Source organism: Euleptes europaea, chromosome 10 (genome assembly GCF_029931775.1).
Source record: "Euleptes europaea isolate rEulEur1 chromosome 10, rEulEur1.hap1, whole genome shotgun sequence".
Taxonomy (NCBI): domain Eukaryota; kingdom Metazoa; phylum Chordata; class Lepidosauria; order Squamata; family Sphaerodactylidae; genus Euleptes; species Euleptes europaea.
Genome location: NC_079321.1, coordinates 11,232,004 through 11,251,777, shown reverse-complemented (window position 1 = coordinate 11,251,777; position 19,774 = coordinate 11,232,004). Strand labels below are relative to the sequence as shown.

General features: G+C 46.5%; 1 protein-coding gene across 1 annotated transcript in view; it reads left to right on the top strand.

The window, feature by feature from the left end:
* Nucleotides 1-9,419: 9,419 nt before the first annotated feature.
* ADGRF5 (adhesion G protein-coupled receptor F5) overlaps nt 9,420-19,774 on the top strand; it is a 59,683-nt gene continuing 49,328 nt past the window's right edge. The window contains exon 1 of the mRNA XM_056856842.1: nt 9,420-9,572. Coding sequence (XP_056712820.1) covers nt 9,420-9,572 — 153 coding nt within the window. The remainder of the gene's footprint in view (nt 9,573-19,774) is intronic.

The following is a 19,774-nucleotide window of genomic DNA, read 5'->3' as shown; positions in this document are numbered from 1 at the left end:
CATTCAGCGGATGCATGTATATTAACAACAGAAAGTCAGGGGAGGTGGGTCTAGGGTTGCCAATCTCCAGGTGGTGGCTGGAGATCTGCTATTACAACTGATCTCCAGCCAACAGAGATCAGTTCCCCTGGAAAAAATGGCCACTTTGGCAATTGGACTCTATGGCATTGAAGTCCTTCCCCTCCCCAAACCCTGCCCTCCTCAGGCTCCACCCCCAAAATCTCCAGGTATTTCCTGGATGGAACCCTAGGCGGGTCTGAAACCAGATCCAATCAATTAATTCAGAGCCAGCGGTGACCAGTAGCAGCTGTTGACAGGCAAAGTGGGATTCTTATACAATCTTATCTAGGAAAGCACAGTATGGAACAAGATAAGCAGAAGCAGATCCAACATGCACTTACAGAGGTATCGTGGTGAAAAGTGCTGTCACGTTGCAGCCAACTTATGCCGACCGCATAGGGTTTTCATGCCAAGAGACGAACAGAGGTGGTTCACCATTGCCTGCCTCTGCATAGCAACCCTGGACTTCCTTGGTGGTTTCTCATCCAAGTACTAACCAGGGCTGACCCTGCTTAGCTTCTGAGATCTGATGAGATCGGGCTAGCCTGGGCCATCCAGGTCAGGGCTAGAGGTATAGCTAAATCAATTATTCAGAATCCTATCTCCAGGTAGATTTCCCACGGCATTTTTAAAGAGCCGTTTAGCTTTTGCTATAAACATCTCTCATATGAGTTTACCAGAGCCCTGTTCTAATGTCTGAATTAGAGGCGTGGGAAATTCTTCAAAGCAGGCTGCATTTCCTCCAATTGTTGAAGCACAAAGAGCTGAACTGTGGTTCCTGTCTCTTTATCCCATGTCCCTTGATCGAAAATGCAGGCCCTGGTATGGCCGCTCGTGGCAGGGGCAGTCCGACTCACCTTTGCCTGGGTATAATAAGGGATTGTAATACACACAGAAATGGAGAAGTCCAGTTAATAACACATCTTGGTCACTCACCATGTCAACAACCAATGTGTTCTACTTAAGAGGAAGAAGAGTTGGTTTTTATATGCCGACTTTCTGTGCGACTTAAGGAAGAATCAAACCGGCTTACAATCACCTTCCCTCCCCCTCCCCACAACAGACACCTTGTGAGGTAGGTGGGGCTGAGACAGCTCTAAGAGAGCTGTGACTAGCTCAAGGTCACCCAGCTGGCTTCATGTGTGTGTGTGTAAAGTGCCGTCAAGTCGCAGCCGACTTATGGCGACCCCTTTTTGGGGTTTTCATGGCAAGAGACTAACAGAGGTGGTTTGCCAGTGCCTTCCTCTGCACAGCAACCCTGGTATTCCTTGGTGGTCTCCCATCCAAATACTAATCAAGGCTGACCCTGCTTAGCTTCTGAGATCTGACGAGATCAGGCTAGCCTGGGCCATCCAGGTCAGGGAGGTTTCATGTGTAGGAGCAGGGAAACAAATCCAGTTCACCAGATTAGTCTCCACCACTCATGTGGAGGAGTGGGGAATCAAGCCTGGTTCTCCAGATCAGAGTCCACCCCTCCAAACCACCGCTCTTAACCACTACATCATGCTGGCTCTCATTCTCAGAGCTGATTCCACGCATGGAAGTTTCCCCCCTTTTTTGTTGATCTGTTGTGATTGGGGATGAAGCCTGGGGAGGACAGGGACCTTAGTGTCATATAATCCAATAGAGTCCCCCCTCCAAAGCATCCATTTTCTCCAGGGGAACTGATCTCTGTAGTCTGTATCATCTATAAAGATGAGCTATAATGATGGGCTGGTACCAAGGTTCTGGGGCCATCAGGCTGTGTGGGAAGGAAACATCTCCAATCAAAACCATCCGAGTTGCTGGAAAGTTATGATCATAAAAGTCTCTTCTTACTCTGATCTTCAAGTACAAATCCCTTGTTTTAAGGCCAAAGTAAACATGGTGGAGACTCATCCCTGTGCCCTGGGAAACTGCTTTAAACTCTGCCATCTAAAATTCTCCCCTCACCCAAGCTGTTTAAACAATTCTTGCAGAGTTTTAATGGAATCAAGATTTTTGTATGCCCTTGGGATTTGCTCAGACAAGGCAGTTCTTCCTCTGATTGTTAAAATATGAGGCAAAGCCTGAAACATTCTTGGAGACCCTATTTCAGCTCAAGCCTATCATAAAACAAACCTCCAGTAGTAAGGGAGGGGCTGTGGTTCAGTTTGTCGAGCATCTGCTTGGCATGCAGAAGGTCCCAAGTTCAATTCCCGGCATCTCCAGTTAAAGGGTCTAGGCAAGTAGGTGATGTGAAAGACCTCTGCCTGAGACCCCGGAGAGCCACTGCTGGTCTGATAGACAATACTGACTTGGATGGACCAAGGGTCTGATTCAGTAAAAAGGCAGCTTCATATGTTAAGAATTTGTTAAGAATTTCTTCATATTTGCAGAAGGACGCTTTTATTGATTGATTTAACTCATTTCTACCCCGTCTGACTCCTCAATGGGTCCCCAAAGCAACTCACACCATTCTCGTCTCCTCCATTTTATCCTCACAACAACGCTGTGAGGTAGGTTAGGCTGAGAGAGTATGACTGGCCCAAAGTCACATAGCGAGCTTCCATGGTAAGAATGGGGATTCGAACCCAGATCTCCTAGCTACTAGCATTCTCTGCATTCTGCATTCTCTGAATTCTGTTCTTCTTCTTCTCCTCATAAAATGAATTCCCAGCCACTTCACATCACCTTGGATAACTGCTGGGAAAGATATCGACAGTATCTGGGTGGAGTTTACCCAAACTGTGATACAGTCATGCATTTGCTTCCCCATGCCATCAAATCCTGGTATTTTTCTCAATGTGTGCCCATATTTTATCATACCACTGAAAACTGTTCCAACAGTCAGGAGAGTGATGGTAAATTGTGGGCATAGCTTAGGATCTTTCCACAAACCTGAAAAGGGCTCCATGTTTGCAGAAAAATCTGAAATCTAAAAAATAAATAGATTCGGAAGTATAAAGATGATAAAAGGAGCACCTGTAGCTTTAAGCAACAGATTCCCTTTGAGCAGTAGTAGGATTGCCAGCTCCGAGTTGGGAAATACCTGGAGGTTCTATGGGTGGAGCCTGAGGAGGGCAGCGTTTGGGGGAAGGGAGGGACCTCAGTGGGGTATAACGCCATGCAGTCCACCTTCCAAAGTGGGCATTTTCTCCAGATGATCCTATCTCTGTTGCCTGAAGATCAATTGTAATCCCAGGAGATCTCCAGATACCACTTGGTGGTTGGGAACTCTAGGGAATAGTGATATGATGGGTTGGGTTCTGCCAGCTTTTTTGTTTTGATCTCGCCGGATTCCCCTGTTCACGCAGTCATAGAATCATAGAATCATAGTTGGAAGGGACCACCAGGGTCATCAAGTCCAACCCCCTGCACAATGCAGGAAATTCACAACTACCTCCCCCCTCCACACCCCTAGTGACCAGAAGATGGCCAATATGCCCTCCCTCTCATCATCTGCCTAAGGTCACAGAATCAGCATTGCTGACAGATGGCCATCTAGCCTCTTCTTAAAAACCTCCAGGGAAGGAGAGCTTACCACCTCCCGAGGAAGCCTGTTCCACTGAGGAACCGCTCTGTTAGAAAATTCTTCCTAATGTCTAGACGGAAACTCTTTTGATTTAATTTCAACCCGTTGGTTCTGGTCCGACCTTCTTGAGCAACAGAAAACAACTCGGCACCCTCCTCTATATGACAGCCCTTCAAGTACTTAAACATGGTTATCATATCCCCTCTCAGTCTTCTCCTCTTCAGGCTAAACATACCCAGCTCCTTCAACCTTTCCTCATAGGACTTGGTCTCCAGACCCCTCACCATCTTTGTGGCCCTTCTCTGGACACGTTCCAGCTTGTCTACATCTTTCTTAAATTGTGGTGTACAAAACTGAACACAGTACTCTAGTTGAGGTCTAAGCAGAGCAGAGTAAAGCGATACCATCACTTTGCGTGATCTGGACACTATACTTCTGTTGATGCAGCCCAAGACTGCGTTTGCCTTTTTAGTTACATGATTTTTGATCATGTGGGACCTATGACTTCTAGCATAACTTTTCTGATGGTTGAAGGGGGGCGACTTCTGCCTCATTCACCATCAGACAAGCTGGTAGGATCCAGAATTTTGTGGATAGCTTTTAAATCTCCTGATTTTTTTAAAGGGGCAAAGATAGGTTATTTATTGCATTGATTTAGAAAATGCATACTCCATCTCTTCACAGACCTGCTCAAAGCAGCTCACAAAATAAAATACAAAATAAAACACGAACATGAACAACCATTTAGAAAGAGGACAAAACCCTCATAAAAACAGCATGAAATCCAAAAACGCAAAACATTTATCAGCTACAGGGGTTCACTTAACAATCCTGGAGGCTAGAAGCTGGTGGTAAAAACAACCAGAAAGAACAAATCCCTGATTAAAAACCTTAGTGAAAAGAATGTTTGCGCAAGGGTTGCCAACGCCACGTTGGGAAATTTCTGGAGATTTCGGGGTGGAGCCTGGGGAGAGGTGGGGTTTGGTGAGGGGAGGGACCTCAGTGGGGTATAATGCCATAGACTCCACCCTCCAAAGCAGCCATTTTCTCTAGGGCAGTGGTTCCCAACCTTTTTTTGACCAGGGACCACTAGGACTTTTTTGTTCGGTGCAGGGACCCCAAGGTTCAAAATAAAAATTCCGAGAATCTGAAAATAAACTTTAATCATAACTGTTAGTTAAACATTAAACTTAGAATAAAATTTCAATATATATTTTTATAATAGAGAACTTTTAATTGAAAATATTAATGTATTGTGGGTTTATAACTTTGTTTCGTGGACCTTAATTTAGTTCTCGCGGACCCCTGGGGGTCCACGGACCCCTGGTTGGGAACCAGTGCTCTAGGGGAACTGATAGGGTTGCCAACCTCAAGGTACCAGCTGTTAAATCTCCTGCTATTACAACTGATCTCCAGTCGATAAGAGAAGTACCACTGCTGGAAAAGCTGTGGGTTACCATGTATGATGTCATTTGCTGACTCATGAACAAAGTTCTGGTAGGGTTGCCAACCTCCAGGTACTAGCTGGAGATCTCCCGCTATTACAACTGACCTCCTGCCGATAGAGATCAGTTCTCCTGGAGAAAATGGCTGCTTTGGCAATTGGACTCTATGGCATTGGAGCCCCTCCCCTCCCAAAACCCCGCCCCCCTCAGGCTCCACCCCAAAAGCCTCCTGCCGTTGGCGAAGAGGGACCTGGCAACCTGGGGGGGGGGGCGATGTTAAACAAAGGAGTTGGATTTCACTACGTGTCAGGCCCTGGGTACTATTTTGTGCTTCGAGCTGGTGGTTGCTAGGCGTAGCGGCATTAGTATTTCATCCAGGAAGCGGCTCCGGCATCCACCGCTGAGTCTGATGAATGCCAAGCTCCCTACACCTGCCTGACCCGCTCAACAGCTTCCTGCCAAGCTTGCCAGGCCTGGCTGCCATGATGTCTTCTCAGCAACTTTGCTGACAATAACAGGAAGAAGGATTGAAGAGATTAACACGTCGCTGCAAGCGGGAAATATCCGCTCATTAGGCTTTCTAGGACTTAAAGGCTCTGCCGAGGAGCCAGCAAACGCTGGCCGGAGACCCCCGGTTTCCAGCCGCACCACGACATTCAGGCAGCAGTATGCCAGAGCCCTTCCAAGGCGGGCAGGCGCGTTGTCCAGAGTCAGGAACTGTAAGGGGAAGAGTGCCCCAGTAGATTTCGCAGCCCTGTTGGCACCTGTACCCAGATGCCACCTGTCCTAGTCAGCACTTCCCGGGTGCCCGGAATGGAGCCTTTCTGACAAAGCCCTAGCAAAGGACAGGAAGTAGGGTTGCCAACCTCCAGGTAGTACCTGGAGATCTCCTGCTATTACAACTGATCTCCAGCATATAGCGATCAGTTCCCCTGGAGGAAATGGCCGCTTTGGCAATTGGACTCTATGGCATTGGTCCCGCAGCTCACTTGCAGCGGCCCTGCAGGCTTTTAAAGGCAAGTGATGTTCAGAGGTGGTTTTGCGATGGCCTGCCTCCGCGTGGGCTGAAAGAGTTCAGCGAGAACGGTGACTGGCCCGAGGTCACCCAGCAGGCTTCATGCGGAGGAGTGGGGAATTGAACCCGGTACTTCAGATTAGAGTATGCTGCTCTTAACCACTACACCGCTCTGGCTCTCAAAGAGTGGAGGGGGGTGAATCAACCTCCACTCTGTTTCACTATTCGAAATGGGCTTTCCCACTCCACTGCTGCATTTTAAGGAGGGAGAATACACATCCTTCCCACACACCCACCAACCTATCTGCCCCTCATCTTCAGTTGCATTTATTATTTATTTATTTATACTCCACCATTCTCCACAAAGCACCTTATATCATTCTCCTCTCCTCCATTTTATCCTCACTGCAAACCTGTGAGGTACCGTATTTTTCGCTCCATAGGACGCACCTTTCCATAAGACACACCTATTTTTTAGAGGAGGAAAACAAGAAAAAATCTTGTTTTCCTCCTCTAAAAACTTGTCCTATGGCGCGAAAGCCGGCTGGGCGCGTGCGTGTCGGGACGGCATGAGCCGGTGTTCCCCGCCCCAACGGCCAGCTGGGAGGCAAGCGGGGCGCTCAGAGCCAGCTGGGCGCGTGCGCGTTGGGACGGCGCGAGCCGGCGTTCCCCGCCCCGACGGCTAGCTGGGAGGTGGGTGGGGCCGCACAAAGCCGGCTGGGCGGCTCACGCCATCCCAAAGCGCATGCGTCCAGCCAGCATTCGCTCCATAAGACGCACGGACATTTCCCCTCACTTTTGAGGAGGAAAAAAGTGCGTCTTATGGAGCAAAAAATACGGCAGGTTAGGCAGAAGTGGAGATCTGAACCTGGGTTTTCCATAATCCTAGTCTGAAACTGTAAACACGCTGGCTCCTATGGGATGGCTGACATTGAACAGTAGCAAGCAGCCGGGCCTGGGTGAGTCGCGCAAACTGGGTGGTAGCAAGTCGCCCAGTGGTTCCTGCCTACTCTCCCTGCCTTCTACTGAGAGAAACCAAGGCTTCAACTGGCAGTACTGCTTTGGTTGCCTAGCAACGACTCCAGAGGGCATTTGTTTCTTAAAGCTACGGGCACTGCTTCAATTATTTTGGGGAGCGACCGCTGCCCACCTCATGTCTCCACCCCAGTCTCCTGCTGGTTTCCAGGCACTTTGTCATACATCAATCTGGATCCTTACTGCTTTTTTTAAATTAATTTTTATTATTATTTTCTTGATTTCATTAACATATATATAAAAAACATCAATTATTTAAATTCAAACAAGATAATAAAATGTAAATAATTATAGAAAATTAAAATATAAAACGACTCCCCCCTCACCCTCTTCCACCCTTAGTTAATTTTTATATACTTTTGCTAACAGCTCTAATCCCCATCCTGTTAACTATGATATACTTATCTTAGTTTATCTCATCAATTATTAATTCAATATCTTAATCTTAATAAAATCATAATTCAAAGTTATCGAAGGGATTAAACCAAACAGTATCCTTTAAATGGTCCAGTTAAAAATTGCTTCTCACAGTAAAGTCTCCACACCTCCCATTCCCCCATAAATTGTACATTATCCATCTGATTTATCAGCGCCGTAGATCCTTACTGCTGATGGTGGTCTAACTAGTGTTTGGGACTGGGGGAGCAAGAAGGAGCAAGTTCAGACGCTCCAATCTGTTCATTTTCCCTTCAAGAACTAATTGCTGGTTTGGAGAGGCATTTTCATTCATTGAAGAGGCAGGGGAAGGAAGGTCTTCTCCGCCTTCTCCCTCCAGCAACCCTTCCCTAGTCTTCATAGCCACCGCCTGAAGTTGTAGATAAGCATGAACAAAGCACAGAACAGCCTGTACAGAGAACTGTCATGTCTCAGTTTTGATGTGCTTTTTGATACAGGAACACTCAGGGCATTAATGCAAGGTCGATTCTGCTCCTCGCTCAACGCTGATTTTTTAAATTTGACCTTTAAAATTACTATTCACGGTCCCGATGCAAGAGGAGAAAGTCAAACCAATTCCACCCCCCACTCGCCTGCTCCTTTGTTCCTTCGTTTGCATAGTCATTAGCAATAGTCATTTGCATAGCTAAGCCGGGGCTGGGATTCTGCATGCTTCCTTCAGTGAATGCTTCAATGCAGGGGTGGAGCAAATACAAAAGGTTGCGTTAAAGGGGCTCTTAAGAAATGCGAAGCAGGTATGCGCCGGCTTCGCAGTGACATCTGGAATGGGGTTCAGCGTGTGGAAATCAAAAAAATTCGCAGGGCACTGCAGCCCGGAACATGCTGCTAATTACCAAGCATAAACGGGCTCAGGGATGCATGGTTAGCTGCTGACAAAGTCCTCAAGTTTGTTGATCAATGAGATGAGGACTTTGGATCAGGTGTTCAGTGGTAGTTTTGTGCTGTTCAGACTCCTGTGTGCCATTTGCTTCTCACAACTGGGGCTCCCAGGCAGAAGCAGTAGCTGCCTTCCCCTCCATGCTGTTTTCTCCTTGAGCCATTACCGGCTCCATTGCAAAACTTACACTCAGCCACATTGTAGAGACAAGATTGTCCGCTATCAGTGGAGAAACATCTTGCTCCTGGCTTCCCGCTAGGGTTGCCAACCTCCAGGTGATAGCTGGAGATTTCATGCTATTACAGCTGATCTCCAGGTGACAGAGATCTGTTCACCAGGAGAAAATGGCCACTTTGGAAAGTGGACTCTATGGCATTATACCCCACTGAAATCCCTCCCCTCCCCAAACCCCGCCTCCTCAGGCTCCAGCCCCAAAATCTCCAGGTATTTCCCAACCCAGAGCTGGCAACCCTACTTCCCGCCACTGCCTGGACTGGTTCAGCCAGTGGAGAAAAATGGAGGGAAAGTGCCATCATGGTAACACCCCAATGTCACTTCCAGGTACCATGACATCACTTCCAGTTATGGGGCCGGAAGTGACACCATAACACTGCACAACTCCTAGCATCACCTCAAAAATCTCCTGCATAGCTGATGATATTCCAACAAGGCAAGAGGCTAGAGACTCAGCAAGTTAAGAGGAAAGTAAAGCTCTTATCAACAGAGCACCCAACTATGGTAAACATTGGACAGGAACTAATCAGAGAAGACTAGCTTCCATCTGTCTTTGACCTAGGGTTGCCAAGTGCCCGGTGGTGGTGGGTAAAATCCCGCCGATCCACTGGGCTGCCTGCCGGCCAGTTGATAACCAGTGAGCACTGTGTGCATGCGCGCGTGCATGCGCGCATGCGTCACTTTTGGGCAAACCCAAAAGTGACGTGGACGCTCTGGCAATCCTGGAAACCATAGAGCTTTGGCCGAGATTGCTAGAGCGTCCACATTGCTTCCGGGTAAACCCGGAAGTGATGTAGGCGCGTCATGCAAGGCACGCGCGCGCATCGCACCGGGCGCGTGCGCACATTGCGCGCCGCAGCCACAGCCCTGGAAAGCTCCCGCCGGTGGAGCTACGGGGCCTGGCAAGCCTACTTTGACCTTTGCATCCCGAAGACTGGGATTAAGACAACGTTCCTGGTTTGGGCAAACTGTTGGGGGAGGGGAGGGCGGCTGAGTGCTAAATTGGCCACCGTGGTGCAGCACTTCCAGACGTAAACCCGGTAGTGATGTCATCGCATGGGTGTGGCCGTGCGTGTGTGCGGTTGCCCCAGCCCTGCCCCCTAAAACCTCCCACCGATCGAGAGGGGGGACCTGGCAACCCTACCTACCTAGCATTCCAAGTTCAGGGGGAAAGGACCCCAAGTAGCAGAGTCTTCACCCCTTCTGTCATTGTGGGTCACCACTGACGGAACATTAAAACTACAAAGACAGTAAGACGCACCCCCTCGCCAAAATCAAAGAAAACAATTAGGGTTGCCAGCTCTGGGTTGAGAAATTCCAGGAGTTTGGGGTGTGTCGCCTGATGAAGGTGACTATGGGTCATTCTTATGAACTGCAAGTCTGCAGTCAGAGATATTGCACAGTCTGAAGAAGCGAATTGTACTCTTGTGCGAAACAAGGATAAAACAACCGGGAACTTGTTACCATTTTATGTGCCATATATATCATAACGCACAGCCACAGAAGCTAGCGTTTGTAACCGGCTCACCAGCAGTAACGGGATTGGAGCCATTGGACTGGTTTACACGTGATCAGCTGACCGCGATTGAAAACGATCTTGATTTATACTGCCTGATTTGTGGCAAATTTCAATACATCTGGAAAGACTTTGTGGACCCTACTGCTGGTTGTAAGAATTATTCCCCCGGGGGTTTGTATGTTCTGAAATGTTTGTAATATTTAAAAGAGAATTGTGGAGTTGTACAGAGTGTTAAAGCCTATTATTTTCATCACGTTTAGGCTATTTGCAGCTCAGAACTTTATTGAAAAGAGTGTTACGCATACATTATGTGCATATTGTGATATAATATATAAGTACATTTGCATATGTTAAAACGATTAGTGGCTGTGTACTGAGATTATTTCCTTAGGGATTTACTAGCCATATATCAGTACACCTCCAGATTATAGAATCTCCAGGTGGTGGCTGGAGATATCCCGCTATTACAACTGATCTCCAGCCGATAGAGATCAGTTCACCTGGAGAAATTGGCCGCTTTTGGCAATTGGACTCTATGGCATTGAAGTCCCTCCCCTCCCCAAACCCTGCCCTCCTCAGGCTCCCCCCCCCAAACATCCTGCAATGGCGAAGAGGGACCTGGCAACCCTATCTGCAGGGGAACTGATCTCTGTCATCTGGAGATCAGTTGTAATTCCTGGAGATCTCCTAGCTCCACCTGGAGTTTGGCAACCCTATTCCTGAGGGTCTCCAGGATCACGGTTTCCAGGTCATAGTGAGCTGTAGTGGGAGTGGGGACACAAGTCCTACTCCAACAGTTTCACTCGGCTGGGGGTGCTTTGGATCCATCTCCTTAACTAGGATTGCCAGCCTCCAGGTGGGGCCTGGAGATCTCCCAGAATTATACCTGGTCTCCAGCCTACAGAGATCAGTTCTCTTGGAGAAAATGGCAACTTTGAAGGGTGAACTCTATGACTTTATAGTAGGGTTGCCAGCCTCCAGGTACTATTAAGCAAGGGCGTGTTGCATATAATAGCTGGCTAAATCTCCTGTTATCACACAGTATTTCAACACGCAGCCACAAAAATTCCTTTTGTTATTTTTATAAATATTTTTCTTATGCTCACATAGACAAGTACTTCCAGTTCACAGAATCATCATTAAAAACAAAGAAACCTTGTAATATTACAACTAACACAAGCTTATCAAATAACTATAAAGAGACAGAATCGAATTACTGTTCATCAGAGTCACACAAGTCTCTACAGCAACACATTCACTTGCTGCGATCCTCTGTGTTGTACAAGCACTGGGCTCCTCCGTAGTCAGCTGATGGCGGCTGACCAATAATGTCTCTTTCTCTCTTTCTCAAGGCTGTATTGTTGTCCGTGTGCAGCAAGCACCGTGGTAAAAATCACAGCCAGAAATTATGCCAACAATATGGACAAGCCACCGGTTTAAGCTTTGTTTCGCTGGTGATTGCTTCATCAGATTAATAATTTCTACGTCCGACCACCATTTTGCTTGCTGCACACGGACAACAATACAGCTTTGAGAAAGAGAGAAAGATACATTATTGGTCAGCCGCCATCAGCTGACTACGGAGGAGCCCAGGGCTTGTACAACACAGAGGATCGCAGCAAGTGAATGTGTTGCTGTAGAGACTTGTGTGACTCTGATGAACAGTAATTCGATTCTGTCTCTTTATAGTTATTTGATAAGCTTGTGTTAGTTGTAATATTACAAGGTTTCTTTGTTTTTAATGATGATTCTGTGAACTGGAAGTACTTGTCTATGTGAGCATAAGAAAAATATTTGTAAAAATAACAAAAGGAATTTTTGTGGCTGCGTGTTGAAATACTGTGTGATAACAGGAGATTTAGCCAGCCTCCAGGTACTGGCAGGCAATCTCCTTCTGTTACAACCGATCTCCAGCCAATAAAGATCAGTTCACTTAGAGAAAATAGCCGCTTTGGCAATTGGACTCTATGGCATTGAGGTCCCTCCCCTCCCCAAACCCTGCCCTCCTCAGGCTGCGCCCCAAAAATCTCCAGGTATTTCCCAGCACAGAGTTGGCAACCCTACATTATACCCCGCTGAGGTTTTCCCTCTCCCCAAACCCCAACCTTTCCAGGCCCCACCCCTAAATCTCCAGAAATTTCCCAACCCAGAGTTGTAAACCATTAGGGTTGCCAGGTGCCCGCTGGTGGCGGGCAAATCCCTGGCAATTGCCCCCTCTGCCCGCCGGCCACCTGAGGGTCAGCGGGCAAACGTTCACGCGCACGGCACTTCCGGTTTAGAACCAGAAGTTCCGCCTTGCGAGGGGCCTTTACCTCTTAGTTTGAGTGTAAAGCGGCCCTTTACCACTCAAATTAAGAGGTAAAGGCCCCTCGCGAGGCAGAACCTCCGGTTCTAAACTGGAAGTGCCGCGCGTGTGTTGGCGCGCGCATGCGCATACACTTAAAACGCAAAATCCTTTCGCCGGAGGAGAAAAGGGACCTGGCAACCCTATAAACCACTGGTTCCCAACCCGGGGTCCGTGGACCCCCAGGGGTCCGCAAGAACTAAATTAAGGTCCGCGAAACAAAGTTATAAACCCATAATAAATTAATATTTTCAATTAAAAGTTCTCTGTTATAAAATATATATATTCAAATATTATTCTAAGTTTAATGTTTAACTAACAGTTATGATTAAAGTTTATTTTCAAATTCTCAGAATTTTTATTTTGAACCTTGGGGTCCCTGCACCAAACAAAGAAGTCCTAGTGGTCCCTGGTCAAAAAAAGGTTGGGAACCACTGCTATAAACCATACCCTTAACTGTAATTCAAATGTATGGATTTTCTGTGTAGTGAAACCATCACTACATCAGCCAGTGAAAGCCAAGTGACCTGCCGTTGGCTTCTTTCTTGTTCGGCACATTGGAGTCAGAAGTACGTCAATGCCTGTTTTTTAACCCCTGAATCCTTATCGGGACAAAAGTTGGCTCTTGGCTGTTAAATAATTTTTGTTGCTGTTTTGTCGAGGTTGCTTTATCTCAAAGGGTCAGCCCGATTTACTCGCTCCAGGCCTCCTTTTCACAAGCCTCTCCCATTAATTATTGTTTCACGTAGGGCTTTGTCCCATAAAGGTCACTGGAAACCGTACGGCCCGAAACGCCGTCTGCTCGCTAGACCGCTTGTGGAGTTTCAGACGGTCATTTTGGAACCAGACGTCTAATAATGAGCACAGTAATAGCACAGAGGTAGAGATGGACCGAACGATTCCTGGTGTGTGGGGGGCAGAGGGTCATAGAAAGAAGGGATTGCAAAATTAGCCGCCAAGTACAGGTGTAAATTTGATTTTGTCCCTGAAATTGAACCCCATTTCTTATCAAGTTGTATTGATCCCTCTTAGGGCCGGTTTGAGGCATTTGGTCCCTCCAAGGAAGGCGCACCTAGAGTGTAAAGTGGATTATGCAAACAATACCCTTCTGCGGTCTGCATTGCCCAAACATGTCAGTCTCCGCATGAGAGAATTAAAGCGCACAAATCAAGAAATGGCAGTACTAGGAAACCAATGGTAGAGGAACATTTTAATCTTTCTGGACATACTGTTGCAGACCTGAAAGTTACTGTTCTACCCACCCTCCCACAAAAATAACCCCTTTAAAGGGAATATACAACAGGAAAGTGCTGAATTATAATTCATCAAATAATTAGCCATTATATGTCATTCTGGCTTAAACAGAGACTTGGATTTCCTTACTTACATTTGTGTGTGTGTGTCGTCAAGTCATAGCTGACTTACAGTGATCCTGTAGGGTTTTCAAGGCAAGAGATGTTCAGAGGTGGTTTTGCCATTGCCTGCCTCCGCCTCATGACCCTGGTATTCTTTGGAGGTCTCCCGTCCAAATGCTAGCCAGGGCAGACCCTGCTTAGTTTCTGAGATCTGCCGAGATCAGGCTAGCCTGGGGCTATCCAGGGCAGGGCTCCTTACTCAGTGGAATCTCTAATAGTGCTACAGGACCCAATTTTTGGACATTTTAATTACTGTTCTTAACATGTTTAATTAGACTATACCCTTGTTCCAATAGTGGTTAATTTTAACCTATTTTATTTTGCCTCTCTGTTTGAACCTCTGACTTCCCTTATCATCCACTGTGTGTAACTACTAATTCTATTTATTTATGATAGGACTCACCTCTACCCTTTCTTCATGAGTTCCTCCCTTTTCCCGTTAAATTGAGAATTTACACATGATAGGCTCATTGTTTAATTAATGCCAAGCCCGGACTTCTGTCCCCCAGCTTGCTCCGTAAAAATTCTGCAATACTGGGTTCCACCTAGGGTTGCCAACCGCCAGGTACTAGCTGGAGATCTGCTATTACAGCTGATCTCCAGCCAATAGAGATCAGTTCACCTGGAGAACATGGCCTCTTTGGCAATTGGACTCTATGGCATTGAAGTCCCTCCCCTCCCCAAACCCTGCCCTCCTCAGGCTCCACCCCCAAAAACCTCCCGCCGGTGGCGAAGAGGGACCTGGCAATCCTAGATCCACCCCATATCTAACAATGTGGGCTGTGGCTCACAAAAGCTCATATTGAAATAAATGCTGTTAGTCTTCAAAGGTGCCCCAAGATTTTTGTTTTATTTTGATAATGACTAACACAGCTACCCCTTTGCCATTGTTAGGTAAACCATTCGACCAAGTGGGGGCTACCAATGAGAATGCTCAGAAACCGGGCAGACACCAGTTTTACCCCCCCCCCCTCCATCAGAGGCCAGGCCTGGCCCAGGGAGGTTTTTGGGGCAGAGCCGGAGGAGGGCGGGGTTTGGGGAGGGGAGGGACTTATGTCTATGTTATTAAATCTCTCTGTATATATGTGTGTGCACGTGTACTTTAGTTTTTGATTTTTAATTTGTTTTATGATTTGTTTTTATTCTACTCTGGTTTTAATTGTGGTAGGATTTTTTAGTTGGTGGTAGGGTCTCCAATCTCCATGTGGGGCCTGGAGATCTCCCAGAATCATGACTGATCTCTAGACTACAGCAATCAGTTCCTCTGGAGGACATGGCTGCTTTGCAGAATAGATGACATGGCATTATACCACACCAAGGGTCTCTCCCCTCCTCAAACCCCCAGGTCTCCAGGAATTAGGGCTGCCAACCTCCAGGTGGTGGCTGGAGATCTCCTGGGATTACAAGTGATCTCTAGGGGATAGAGATCAGTTCACCCAGAGAAAATGGAGGAGTGGGGAATCAAACCCGGTTCTCCAGATCAGACTCCACCGCTCCAAACCACTGCTCTTAACCACTACACCATGCTGGCTCCCAGTCTGATGGCCAGACGAAAAAGGAGAACGCAGCAGAGGTTAGTCAGATGCACGGAGGAGAGGTCCATCAGTGGCTACTAGCCATGGTGACTAAAGGGAACCTCCACATCCTGGGGCAGTCAACCTCTGAATACCAGTGCCAGGAGGCAACACTGGCCTGCGGTCTGGGTTCATGGCCCCTCCAGGGCAACCGGTCGTCTCACAAGGTTGTCGCGAGGTTTAAACAAAAGAAGGGGGAAACGATGTTGCAAACCATGTTGTGTCCCTGCTGGGGAAATGGCAGGGTATGCAAATCTCAGTAAATACATCACTCTGTCGAGCTTTGGGCTCCTTCTTCAGTAACTTCAGTATTTGCTTTGGGGAGTTCGAGCCAACCTGTCAACTCCTTGGAGGCTGATAAGCTAATCTTCTCTGTTGCTATCAAGTCAGCCTTAAATACGTCCGCTGGTGTTCCTCGTTCCTCCCGCTAGTTGGTTATTAGTGAACAGAAATGAAAAACCTATATGCCGGGAAGGCTGCCAGCCAGACCAGTTAGTTCGTCCCCTCCCTTTAACTCTTTGTGGGCTGAAGGGGCAAAGATTGTCGAAAGGCATCTGGAGAGAGAGAGAGAGAGAGCTCCTCCTCGAAACAAAAGTGTGCCACTCTCAAGGGGGAGCATCAACTTCGGATTCTGACGGGGCAGCACCTCCCTTTTGAGTTTCATTCACGGGCTGCTTTGGAGCGACTTCCTTTTTGGGACGCAATAAAAACAAGCTGAACACCTAGGGCTGTCCAGACACCTCCGATCTACCTGGGAGCACTGCCTCTGGAGGAAACTGGTCAGGTAAAAACAGAAGGGCGTGTGTGTGTATGTTTGTGTCTTTGGAAGGAGGGCGGACATCCCAAACACCCAGTGTCTCTATTGTGTACAACTAAGGTTGCCAGCTCCAGATTGGGAAATACCTGGAGATTTGGGGACGGGAACCTAACGGATGCAAGGGTTTGGGGAGGGAACGGACCTCAGCGAGGTGTAATGCCATAAAGCGCACCTGCCAAAGCAGACATTTTCTCCAGGGGAACTGATCTCTGTCGCCTGGAGATCCATTGAGCTGTGGGAGATCTCCAGCCACGGCATGGAGGTTGGCAAGCCTGTTTTTGCTAGTTTATCACAAAATGTGAAAAGTCTAGGCAAGGATTGATTCAGGGATGCATAGGTGCCTTGATCTTTAGGATAATTCTTCTATAGGGTCTCAGGTTTGTGTTTCTTTTTTTCTAAAAAGAGTTTTAAAAAAATGTGTCTCCCTGCATCAGCTGTTTGACAGATGCATACACATGCTTCAGAAGATGAGATGCGCTGGGAAGGAAGTTTCCTTCCTGTTTCTTTTCCCCCCTGAACTGGGAGAAAGCAACATTTGGAGATACAGTCATAGCAGTTTTTGGAGAAGAGGGTTGTTGTTTTTTGAACCGAGATGTGTGTTTAAAACTGAAATGTCCAGAACGCTTACAAATTTTGGATAGTCTGGGGTCTGTTGAAAATTTGCATGGAAGAATGTCATGGTGTTTTTAAAAAAAGGCTTAAGATTTTAAAGATATGAGAGGCAGTGTGGTGTAGGAGTTAGAATACTAAACTATGACCTGCAGGGCCAAGGTTCAAATGCATGTTTGCCTCTGGGTGGCCTTGGGCTGGTGACTCGCTTTCTTAGCCTAACCTTCCCCAAAGGGTTGTTGTGAGGGTGAAATGGAGTAGAGGAGAGAACCACGTATGCTATTCTTAGGACCTTGGGGGTACAAATGAACTAATCAAACCAAAGAAAAGGTGAGATGGGGTGAAAGTTAACTTCAGTTTCTTATTTTTATTATTAATTTTTTATTTTTAAAACCACCCAAAACATACAGCATACAACAAACGCACCTTATGCATACATATCTGCAACAAGACCTTCATCAGTTACTATTTGGAGCGGATCTAAATCATTCTATTTTTGCATTATTCTAAAAAAAATCTCTTTAAATCTTTAGGAAAATATAGATTTTTAGCAAAGCGAGAAGTATCTAGACATATTCTCAAACCTTCACACAAGCTAAATAAGTTGCCATACTTACTTATTATTGTTCTATAATTATTAATTGTTATATAATACTGTGTGTGTGTTAAGTGCCGTCAAGTCGCTTCCGACTCATGGCAACCCTATGAATGAAAGTCCTCCAAAATGTCCTATCTTGGACAGCCTTGCTCAGATCTTGCAAACTGAGGGCTGTGGCTTTCTTTATTGAGTGGCCTAATCTAAACATGGCCTTTTAAAAGTATATATGGTTACATGGAAAGAAGTTTGATTGAAATCAATCTACTTCCAGAAAAGCTGTTATTAAAATTGAAAGGGGCTGATGTTGATGGAACGCTAATACCACTCTTCTGAGAAGGATGCTATCTATCTCTTGTTGGGTCTTCCTTTTTTCCTGCTGCCCTCAACTTTTCCTAGCATGATTGTCTTTTCCAATGACTCTCGTCGTCTCATAATGTGACCAAAGTACAGTAGCCTCAGTTTAGTCATTTTAGCTTCTAGGGTCAGTTCAGGCTTGATTTGATCTATAACCCACTGATTTGTTTTTTTGGCTGTCCCGAGGTATAGTAAAAAGGTAAAGGTCCCCTGTGCAAGCACCGGGTCATTCCTGACCCATGGGGTGACGTCACATCCTGACGTTTCCAAGGCAGACTTTGTTTGCTGTCCCAAAAACACAAATACTAGTATATAATACTAGTAGTGTACTATACCTCTCTGGGGTATATACATATATATGTAGCACTGCAGATTTATTATAATTACCTTCAGTTTCTTATCAATACGTTTGTATTGGGCACTGGAAACAGAAGAAGGGGGTTATCTCAGTGACCACTTATCAGTACTCCTGTACCGGTCTCCTTTCACCCTGGAATAACATAAGAGCCATTAAGCTGTCTACTTAGACAGCTAAGATGAAACTGTTTATCTTTCACAACTTATTTTTTAAAATCAAAGATGGGGGAGCGAAGGAAGGAGTATGTTGGGCCAAGAGTCCATCTTTGCCAGTGGATGCTTTACTTTCCAACTACCTTCTGAATATCAGTAGTCTCTCCAGCACAGATGCAACCAGCCTCTTGGGCATGGTTACTCGGAGGTAAATCTCGCTGTGTTCAATGGGAGTAGATTTTTTTCAGCCTGTGGGTTGAATCCAGACTACCTCGAGCAGGGCAGTGATCACAGAAGAGATCTCTGGTACCTTCTTTCTCCAACTCTTGGCACTCTGCGAAAAGTCATTCCTGAGGACTGGAAGAGCCTCGGGTTTGATGTGGGATTCAGCACATGGGGCTGCGTGGGAAGGGGGAGTCTGCAGAAATATTCCCCCTCCCGGCATCCATGATCATTCATGCTCCATTTGCACACAAGAGTTATTTCCTCTGATTCGCCCTTCCCGCTGCCGCCCTAGCAGTAGACAGCGTGGTGCAGTGGTTAAGAGCGGTGGATTGGAGCTGTGGACTCAGATCTGGAGAACCGGGTTTGATTCCCCACTCCTCCACATGAGCGGCGGACTCTAATCTGGAGAACTGGGTTGGTTTCTCCACTCCTACACATGAAGCCAGCTGGGTGACCTTGGGCAAAGTTACAGCTCTGTTAGAGTTCTCTCAGCCCCACCTACCTCACAGGGGTATCTGTTGTGGGGAGGGGAAGGGAAGGTGATTGTAAGTCAGTTTGAGTCTCCCTTAAGTGGTAGAGAAAGTAGACAAAAAACAAACAAACACCCAACTCTTCTCCTTTTCCTTCTTCTCTCGAACAATTGCTGGTTTGGCTCACATCTTGTTTGCTGGTTGCAGATGGGAACCTGTTTTTTGATCATCAGGGCAACTGTCCGTCAACCTCCTTGGTCTGTTTGACAGGTTGTCTCACTGTATTTCTTCTTAACAGTTCAGTACCAGCAGCTGTGCTGCCATTTTCCCTGACGTGCATGCCAACAGAGGACTTTTGTTTGGGTACTGTAAAAATAATAATTAGTAATTGCTGTTGCAAAGTCCACACTAATGTTCTAATGAGATATTGGCATGATTTCTGAATTCACAGGTTTCGTTTTTTTAAAAGTCTGTATCCCTTTTCCTAGGCAAGTTTGGGAATGACTACCTGCACCTTTCCCATTATAACTCGGCAGTGAAAAGAGCTACTTACCCCCCCTCCCCATTAAAGATGAGACTTCAGAGATTGGGGCATTATTTGTTTGTTTGTAAAACGTGTATGCCCCCTCTTCAAATCTGCTTGAGGCGGCTGACAATTAAAACAGGAAAAATGATAAAAAACTAATTGTATCAATATGAGCAAAATAAAAGAAAATGAATATCA